The sequence below is a fragment of the Dendrobium catenatum genome, unplaced genomic scaffold (genome assembly GCF_001605985.2).
Source record: "Dendrobium catenatum unplaced genomic scaffold, ASM160598v2 fragScaff_scaffold_1143, whole genome shotgun sequence".
NCBI lineage: Eukaryota > Viridiplantae > Streptophyta > Magnoliopsida > Asparagales > Orchidaceae > Dendrobium > Dendrobium catenatum.
Window position 1 is genome coordinate 526629 of NW_021319605.1, and position 10276 is coordinate 536904.

The window sequence follows — 10276 nt, forward strand, 5'->3', positions numbered from 1 at the left end:
TAATATCCTCTTCAGTGTAAGATGTGGCTTATTTATTCAGCTCACTTAATCATAAAGTGCCTAAGACAAAATAAGAATAGTTATTTCTATTTTCCTTAAATTTCTTTGGTGAAAGAGATTGAACGATAAGAAAAAAATGCATTATTATGTAGATGGTCCAGCTTGTAGTACACCACTCACATGGGTGGCAAGAAATAGGGTTTTCTATAATAAGAATGACTGGCAAGCTAGCCAACAAAATTTTTATAATATGGTATTATCAAGGTATCTAGCAGCAGGAAAAATTATTAGGTGCGGAGTGTGCACCGTCCGCGCAAGTACTGGGTACCGAGTGCAAGTACTGCTAGGTACCCATGCTTTTACGGAGGGTTCTCCCCGTCCACACTCCGCACCTAATAATCTCTCCTCTAGTAGGAGCACTTTTAACAAGATACAAGACAATACTTTCAATAAAGTTGCCAATGTTTAATGAAACATCACAAATGATTACAATCTTGTGGAGCTCATTCGCAAGCGGGATCTATATAGGTTGATTTTTTTAATATTGAGTTAAAAATTTATAAATATATGTTTTCTTAAGGGATAGTAAAATTTTCAGTTAATAGAGCGATTAGGCATATTATAGTTGAATTTCGAGTCTTGTTGTTGAGATTAAGGTTCCGTTTGGGATGGCTTTCTCCTTGCTTCTTAAAGCAACTTTCTAGTACAAAAATTAAATTTATGTACTAGAAAGTTGCCTTTAAGGAGCAAGAAGAAAGCCGTCCCAAACGAAGCCTAAGACTTCGTTTAGAAAAAGTTTTTTACTACTTTCTACAGCAACCTTTTAGTTTTTTTTTTTTTAACAATGAAAAAACAGTCGTAAAAAAATGTCCCAAATAAAGTTTAAATGTAGCACGAGATCGTTCTATAGTTATTGAGATCAAGAAAAATGCACTTTTTTTTACAGTGTTTGATGGAGCATAAGTTTTGGAATATCTTTTTTATGAGTTTTAATGGTTAATTATTTTTGAATTTCAAATGAGAAGTTAAATATTTGAATAAAAAAAAAAAATCTATGAGATCTAATACCATGTGATAATAGTAATAGATCTCCACTCTTCACAGAATCTCTCATGCACGTGATTCAAAGCACCTGAATTTGGACAGGTTTAACTTTTATTCCAATTAAGTCCTACGCATATAATCTTTTGCACGAAATTTATGCAAAAAACATTTTTTTTTCAAGCATTTTTTTTTCAAATATTTCGGCTTTGTTTACGATAATTTTTTTACTGTTTTCTAAAGCAACTTTTTATTATGAAAATTTCTTGAAAACAACAAAAAAATAGATATCAAAAGCTGTCCCAAAGAAAGCGTATGTTCCTATTTAACTTTTCAGAAATCAGTTTTTGATTTAGCATATGTTTGGTTTTGTTGAAAAAGAAATATATAGTAAAATAGAAAGCAATATAAAAGTAATATAATGAATTTAAAATGTTTTAAGTTATTTGGATAAGTGTAAAGTAAATGTTTTTTTTTTTTTTCTTTTTTGTTAGGCTTGGAGTAAAATGTATGAAGTGTAGTAAAATGAATAGCAGCAACCAACGATAGCGATGGCAGGGGTAGTGACATGCTGAAGGCGATAGCAACGACAATGACAAGTCATTTGCGGTGGATTTTGAAATATGCCAAATCTAATAAATTTGCAAATAATTTTAGCTTAAAGTGTGAATCACAAATCCCTCAAAATTTGCTCCGTATTTTTTTTACTTCAAATCAAACACCAATATTTTCAAAACCTATCCATTTAGAATACTTTACGCTCTTTTTACTTCAAACCAAACAACCCCTTAAAGAAAAAAATCAATATACTATGGATAGATTTGCTTGATATTTTTAATTTCATACAAATATTAGCTAACTTATAAAATAGCACATATATATGTGAAGAATTATTCTATTTTATGCATGCATACTATGATATATTCACATAAGCAGCATGATATGAGGAAATGTTTACTTCGAATTTCTCATAATCATTTTCATATTATTATTTTATATTTTAGAAGTTATTATTCTTAGAACTTCGGCTTCATTTGGGATGGATTTCTTATTGCTTCGTATAATAATTTTTTAGTATAAAAATTTTAATTTTTGTACTAAAAAACTTATTTAAGAAACAGTAAAAAAGTTGTCTCAAATGAAGTCTTAATCATAGATAAACCACATAACAATAGTGAGTTTTGTAATGAATGTTTGATCAAAGTGCTGATGAAACTATCAGTTGGAAGACCAAATTTGTGGCCAGAGATTTATTTTAATCAAGAAAATGCTAAATCCTGAAGATAGTAACTACTGTGGTACAATCTTGTAGGGGAAAATTTTGAGTTTGAGTAGCTGAAATTTTTTTTTGGGGATATACACACATAGGACTCAAAATATTAGAAATTACATATTCAATATTTAAACTTCACTATTTACAATACATAATTCAAAATATTAAAAAATAAAAATAAAAATAAAAATAAAAAACTTTTTTTTTACCATTCATCACCGTGCTATTGATTATGACTTGATACAATTGGAAGCGAAGGAAGGAGGAGAGTAGTGGCTTATGGCTTAGATATTGATGATTGAGATTGAGGTGGGCTAAGACTAGCTGGTTTTTGATACCACTAAGATTTTATTTGGGATAATTTTATTGATGTTTTTAAACCAGTTTTCTTGTACAAAAATTATTAGATCTATTTAAAATTTAAATAATATTCTTAGAAACTTATAAATCTCTTTAGTGTTGTTAAGATTTTTCTAAAAAATTTTAATAGTGTTAAGTGACCACCTCTGAAGCGCTCCAATTCAAATCAAAGCAGGCCAATGCTAGGTGAAATGTTCATAATTTCATGTAAAGCACATATAATTGTAAATCAGAAAGAACAATACAAAATGAGCCATATAACCTCCTTTCATTAACTCCCGAGATTGGTTTTATTTTTTATTTATAACTTTTTTTTATTTAAAATTTTTTATTTAAATTAAAAAATTTTGTGCTAAAACTACATTTTAGAACGCAATAAAAAAGCCATCCCAAACAAAGCCTAAGATTTTATTTGGAACGGCTTTTTTACAACTTAAAATAACTTTCTAATATAAATTTTTTTTTTTTATTAAAAAACTACTTCAAGAAACAATAAAACAATTGTCCCAAACAAAGCCTAAGATTTAATTTGGGATAACTTTCTTAATGTTTTATAAAATAATTTTTTAATACAAAAATTTTTGTAATTAAAAACTGCTTTAGAAAATAATAAAAAAATTATCACAAACAAAATCTAAGATATAAACAAAAAAGAAACTTTCAACTATTGTTTCTGATAAAGAACACAGGCCTAACAAAGCAAAAAAGGAACACAATCAAAACATTTGAAGATATAGACAAAATGAACCATCCAGCACAGACAAACTACAATTTTAGCTTATAAACACAAAAAAAGAAACACAAAACATGAACCAAGGAAGCATTTGTGAGATCCTTTGGCCAGCTTTGAACGGAGGAAGAAGAACAGAGAACAGAGGAAAAAAAAGGAAAATGTAATCTCATATAGGCAATACATGGCAGCTATATATATAGATAGCTTTGAGAGAAAGAAAGCAGGAAAATACAGAACATAATAATGGTTACACTCATCAGCTGTTGCGTGTAAGGCGTTCTAACATGCCCCCTCAAGTTAAGCATCCATAGGTTGGATGGTTAATTTGTGATAGAAAGTGTTAAACCGAGTTATGGAGAGAGGCTTTGTAAGAATGTCCGCTATTTGATCGATTGAGCTTATGTGCAAGATGGTTAGAGCTCCAGACTTTGATGTGCCCGATGAAATGATAGTCGATTTCGATGTGTTTTGTTCTTGCGTGGAAGCCGAGACTGTTTGCGAGAGCAATAGCGGAGGTGTTGCGCAATGTATGATGATTGAATCTTTTTGAAGTAGTTGAAGTTCTGTCACAAGACGGCGAAGCTATAGGACGTCGGAAGTTGCTGATGAGATAGATCGATATTTAGCTTCGATGAAGGATTTGTCCACTATTGTCTGCTTTTTTACGGATAAGGAAAAGAGATTTTGTTTGAGAAAGGAACAAAATCCTATCATTGATTTTGTCTTTGGAATTTGCCGCCCTGTCTACATCTACGTATGTCAAAAGTTGAAGATGGCCAACGGTGAGCGGAAGACCAAAGTGAGAGGTACCTTTGATATATCTGAGTCTTTTGAGAGCTTGGTGATACTGTATAGTTGGTGCATGCATATGTTGGAAGATGAAATTTGTCGCAAAGGGAATATCCGACCTAGTAATTGAAAGGTACTGGAGAGAGCCAGCCAATTTACGATAGAGTTGAGGATCTAAGTATAGCTGAGTTGATGAGTTTTGGGAGGTTGATTTAGGAGTCATCGGTGTGGAAGCCTATTTGCAATCTTCGAAACCCGCCATTTGAAGAAGATTTTTGTCATAATGTTGTTGATGGAGGAAGAAACCGGTTGGTGTTTTAATGATTTATATGCCAAGAAATAGAGAGATGTCTCCTATTTGTTTGAGCTTGAAGTTGCAATATAGTTGCTTGAGTGTCTCAATAGCCTTGGTATCATTGCCTGTTAAGAGAATATCATCAACATATATTAGTATAAATAATTGAATGTGATTATGACGATAGAGGAGAAGGGAGGGGTCCGAGCGGCTGAACACATTCAAAATTCTGAAGAAACGTTGTGAACTTTTGGAACCACTATCTCGGAGCTTGCTTTAGCCCATATAACGAATTGTGGAGCTTGCAAACATAGTTGGGATGTTGTCTGTCGAATAATCCAGGCGGTTGTCGCATATATATGTCTTCTTGTAGATCGCCGTGAAGGAAGGCGTTTGATACATCCATTTGAATAATAGACAAATTGAGATTGAGTGCTAAGGTAAGAAGGATTCTAATGGTTAGCATCTTCGCGACTGGACTGAACGTTTCTTTGTAGTTAATACCAAATTGTTGTGTGAGACCTTGAGATACCAGACGAGCTTTGTAATTTCATATGGTGCCATTCGAAAGCAATTTGGTTTTGAAGGTCCATTTACTCCCAAGAATAAGTGTGTTCTGTGGAGCCAATACGAGGGACTAAAAACCCTGTTGTTGGAGAGCAAGAAATTATGATGACATAGGGTTGAAGCAACAGGAAGCAAAGACATCCGAAGGTGCGAAAGGTATAGCTCACGAGCCGATTCAGGAAGAGGAAGAAGACCTTGTCCGGAGTTTTGTATCGGCAAGGAGCTTCCATTTGCAATAGAAACCAAGTCATTTCCTTGATAAGAAACAGGTTGCTGAATTCTTGAGAGATCATGTGTGAGATGTGCGGAAGCTCCCGGGTCAAGAACCCAATCATTGTATTATGTCAGTTGTTGATTGGTTTAAAGAGCTTGTGGTGTGGAGGTTGAAGGAGCGTATTTGAGGTTGCAACTATGCCAGCAGTTGAGTGCGATATGTCCAATTTTGCCGCATATCTGGCACAAAGGGCGATCAAAATGTGGGGACGAAGTAGTCTTTTTTGTCTGGTTATTGTGTTGCAAATTGTATTGAGGGCGGGAAGACGAATTGCGGCCTTTAGAGTATCGTGTCAAGCCCCGTCCGCGAGAGGTGTTGTTCTTTTTTGAGTAAAGAACAATTGCGGTAGATGAAGAATTTGTTTCTTGAGATTGTTCAAGTTGAACATTGATTTCTTTGCTGCAAAGTAGAGAATAGAGGGTGTCGAGATCTATGGGGTCTAAAGATGTACCAATGGAGGTTTTAAAAGAGTTGTAAGTTGAGGGGAGTCCGTTAAAGATATATAAAACAATATCTTCAGTGTCGATTTTGGATCCAGCAGCAGCAATACCATCTTCGAGCGACTTGATGCATGCAAGAAATTGTTGCATAGATCGATCCTGCATTTGGACATGATGTAGTTCATTCTTGAGTTATATAACTCGAGAACGATTTGTTGGTTGTAGTCGACGTTCAAGAATGGTCTACTTCATGAGCCATAGAATTGAAGAGGCTAGGAAATATGGAAGAACGAAAGGTGAGATCGTGGCAAACAAAGAAGAAATCAAGTTACGATCAATTAACCGCTAAAGATGATAATCTGAGCTAGAGGTGTCGGCAGGAGAGGCGGTAGCTCTGGTGAGATGTCCAAGAAGCCATTGGCAGAGAAATTATGGAGGAGTTGAGAATGCCATATTGCATAGTTGTCGCTAGAAAGTTGGATTGGGATGAGATGTTTGAGGTTATAAATCAAGAAATTGGAAGGAGGTAGAACGAACTCCTTTAAAGAAGTAGAGATGCTGGAAGGTGGAGGGAGGGACGAAGCAGAATCTTGGTCCGCCATCGTTGGAAAGGAGCTTCGGTTGAGGCGAAGCTAGAAGCTGCGGGTGAAGGAATCGAATTGCTCTGATACCATGTGAGATCCTTTGGCCGGCTTTGAATGGAGGAGGAAGAACAGAGAACTGAGGAAAAAGAAGGAAAATGTAATCTCATATATGATCTAAAGGCAATACATGGCAGCTATATATAGATAGCTTCGAGAGAAAGAAAGCAAGAAAATACAGAATATAATAACGGCTAGACACGTCAACTGGTGACGTTTAAGGCGTTCTAACAGCATTTGCATAAGGAGACTCTTCACCATCTGTTGATATAGATAATACTGAATGATTCTAATAGACCTTACTGCCATTACTTTTGAATATACTCATAAAACTAAACAATATATAAGACTGATATCCACTGCAGCAGCTAGTAACAGTTATTAAAGTACATCTCGACAGACCAACCTTATTGCTGGGCACACTGTACGCACGGGGCAGCGACCTCACCCTCATATGCGTCCTGCTGCTGCTGCTGCTGCTGCTTTCATCTCATCTCGTCTTCAATATTAACATCATAAATGGTGGTTTCCTCGCATTCATCAAGCTCCATGTCGGTCATCCACGTGCTTGTTCTGGGTGGAAGAATTGCCTCCAGATGCCTGCACTGACCAAGAGAAAGAACTCCTGAATCAGGAAATTCCACATTGAATTTGATGTACAGTCGACCCTTCATGAATGCCCTGTGGTAAGGGTAATTAGGCATCCCCTCATCATTGATGGCTTTAGATTGACCTGATCAGATGATTAACGTAAGAACTGAATCAAATTATGAAGATAGAAATCTAACTGGGGGAACAAGAAATCTTACCAGGTTTGATAACTTCGCCTGGATTTGATTTGATAAGAAGCTCTCTGTAATCAAGATGTGTTAAAGCAAACTGGAAGCCGCAGAGGGACTCGGTCAGCGAGAGTGTATGCTCTACATACAGATCATCATACTTTCGCTTGAACTTGGGGTGCTCTTTAAGTTGCAAAACAAAGACGATGTCTCCTGTAACTGTATCAGGCTGCAGACAACATTATAAAATTACATCAATGTCATGCATGATGGACTTGCAAACCTTTTGAAATATTTGATTTCAACAGCCTAACAACTGTATATTGCTAAGATTTAAATTCTTAAACTTTGATATTAGCTTAGATCTCAATAGAAAAATAGAAAAAGTTCAGGTAAAAACGCAGTTTTCATCTGGAACCTCTCATTACAAAATTTAGGATAAAAGTGGCAGAACAGCATGCATTGATACATACATGCAAGACAACCAAAGAGGTTATAGCAACATGATATGAAACAATTCTAGATCTCAAATATTCCCTATCAATCTTCGGAAAACAGCGAGAATTCTTCACAAAAAGTCTGCCAAAATCACAAAAGCAGTAGATAATTTGAATTATTTGATGGAAGGAAAACGGAAAATAGCAAGATACAATTGATCCTCTATTCGAGAGAATGATCAATCTCTCCTAAATCTCTAGACGCAGCTAGAGCCAAAAAAAAAACCTAAATCTAAGAGATATCAAATTTTAGCCAAATTCAAGATGCCCTAATGATGTGAAACAATCCCATGCGAAAATAATTTGATTAAAGAAGTTTGCACGTTTAAATTTAGAGGCCATAATAAGCAAGCTCTTATACGGAATAAGGGGTGATGAGGCGGCAACTAAAGAGAGAAGCAATGGGGGTGAGGTGGCCGGCCATAAGGAGAGAGAAAGGGGCATGGTAATGAATAAAATGGGGCCCACAAATTAAAGCAGATTTAATAAAATCTCACCGGAATTCTCAGGTTTCAAATCTGAGGGAAGTTTCCTAAAGCAAGGCAATCAATTAACTTAATTTGAATTTCAATTTGGGATTGAATTACAATTAAGGAGATTGCCTAAAATTAAGAATTTAATTTAGGAAAGTCAATTATGTCTCATGGGGAGATTTGAAATTTCAAATTTCAAATCCCATGGAGAGAGGCCGACGGTTAGAAGAGGAAAGGGGCCAAGGGAACGATGGAAGGCCGGCGGGTGGTGTTTGCCTGGGAGCCGACGGCTTGTGGGAGCCAATGGGGCGGCGGCAAGGCTGATGGGAGGGGGAGGGAAAACTGCTATAGAGAAAAAAATAAGATTGGAATTGCGTAGAAACAAAGATCAACTCACCTCAAGTGATTCCACTTAGATCTCACAAAGAAATCTAAAACCAAATTTAAGAACTCACAAAGAGATCTTTCGGATGGGAAAAAAGGGAGAGAAGAAGAAAAGATACGGGGTAGAAAACCAAGAGCTCCACCAAGGGGCTATTGGGTATTGCTTTGAGCCTCGCCTAGGCTTTCCTCACTTGAGAACTCACAAAGAGAACTCTAGAACTCACAAAGAGATCCAAAACCAAAATTTTCATTAACAAATAATCATCATCCCCTTTCCAAGACGTAGGGGAAGGCTTAAATAGCCAAATACATGAAGGAAAATAAAAAGACACAATTGCCCCTAGGGCCAAAATAAGACAAAGCCCTCAAGTGAGGGTAGAAAGGAAAAAGTACAAATAACAAATCAAATGCATCAAAATAACTAGACACGATCGTAGCCGTTGATCTTCGATGTCTTCATCACCTAACCCTAGGAAAACAAAGTGTTTAACGCATACAAATCAAAAGGAAATCCCTAAACAGTCCCTACATTCAAATTTCCCTCTTAATTCCCCCAAATACCTTTCCTATTTGGCACCCAAAAGCATGCGGCTCGTGCAGTTGTAGTAGGAGGCGGAGAGCGCCCGCCCAGTTTGCGCCTGAGCCGGTCCAACGTGGACCGGCTGGACCGGTCCATACCGGTCTAACACAGCAAAGATGTACCTGCTTCAGGAAGTGAGGGCTCCCTTTTGGTATTTTTGTTTGCAACTTGAAACTCACTCAAAAATCCCTTGACTTTTAGTACATCCCACATCAAAACTGATTTGCTTAAACTTGGATGACTTGCTTAAAATTAATTAGATTTAACTCGAGATCCACTCAAAAGTAGATTTCTATGTTTTCCCAAATGTATACGCATGCACATGCATATATTCATAATTAGATTTAACTTGACATATATATATAATACTTATAACAACAACAACATCAAGCCTTTGTGCCACTACGTGGGGTCGGCTACATGAATCATTTTTCTCTATTGTGTCCTATTAAAAGCCCCATATATATATTGAATAAATAAATTTATATATAGCAACATACATACACATTAATATATATGTAACCAATCTAAAGCAAAGATGCTTAAATAAATATATAAAAATATGTTTAACATAAATTTAAAATTCTTGGCTTGAATCAACTAAAAATCGATCACTTTCAACTCAGCTACAGCCCAAATTAATTTTAAACTAAAAATTTATATTCCAAATTGAGCTTTGTACGCTTGAACTCCACTTGGTATCGCACAAGAGAAGGGGAAAAGAAGACATTTAAATAGCATATTTTGTAAAAAAAAATTGAGCAAGTTATTGCATGCAAGAACAAACCCAAAAAGAGTACTGAAATTGCCCAAGAAAAGAAAGGGAAAATTAGACTCACAGCTTCATCAGCCTCTCCTGGGAATACAATCTTTTGACCATGCTGCATTCCCTTCTCAACCAACACCTTTAATACCTTCTTCTCATGAGTGACTTTGTTACCTTTACATTGTGGGCATTTGTCTTTATCACTTATAACCTCACCTGAAAAATAATATGTTTAGTGGAGAGATCAAAGTGACAGCAAAGGTAGTGTTAAACGGTAAACTACCAGGGCCTTCGCATACAGTACAAACATGCGGCATTTGTTGGATCATTCCTGGCCCAATCAGTCTAACTCCAACGCTCATCCCCGATCCTTGGCATCCATAG

General features: G+C 35.9%; 1 protein-coding gene across 2 annotated transcripts in view; it reads right to left on the bottom strand.

Moving 5' to 3' along the window:
- Positions 1–6885: 6885 nt before the first annotated feature.
- LOC110114284 (dnaJ protein homolog 2-like) overlaps positions 6886–10276 on the bottom strand; it is a 19442-nt gene continuing 16051 nt past the window's right edge. For both annotated transcript variants that reach the window (XM_028698810.1, XM_028698809.1), the window contains exons 6-9: positions 10176–10274; positions 9966–10108; positions 7223–7421; positions 6886–7146 (exon numbers count right to left, since the gene is read on the bottom strand). In XM_028698810.1, coding sequence (XP_028554643.1) covers positions 6899–7146; positions 7223–7421; positions 9966–10108; positions 10176–10274 — 689 coding nt within the window. In that variant the 3' untranslated portion in view covers positions 6886–6898. The remainder of the gene's footprint in view (positions 7147–7222; positions 7422–9965; positions 10109–10175; positions 10275–10276) is intronic.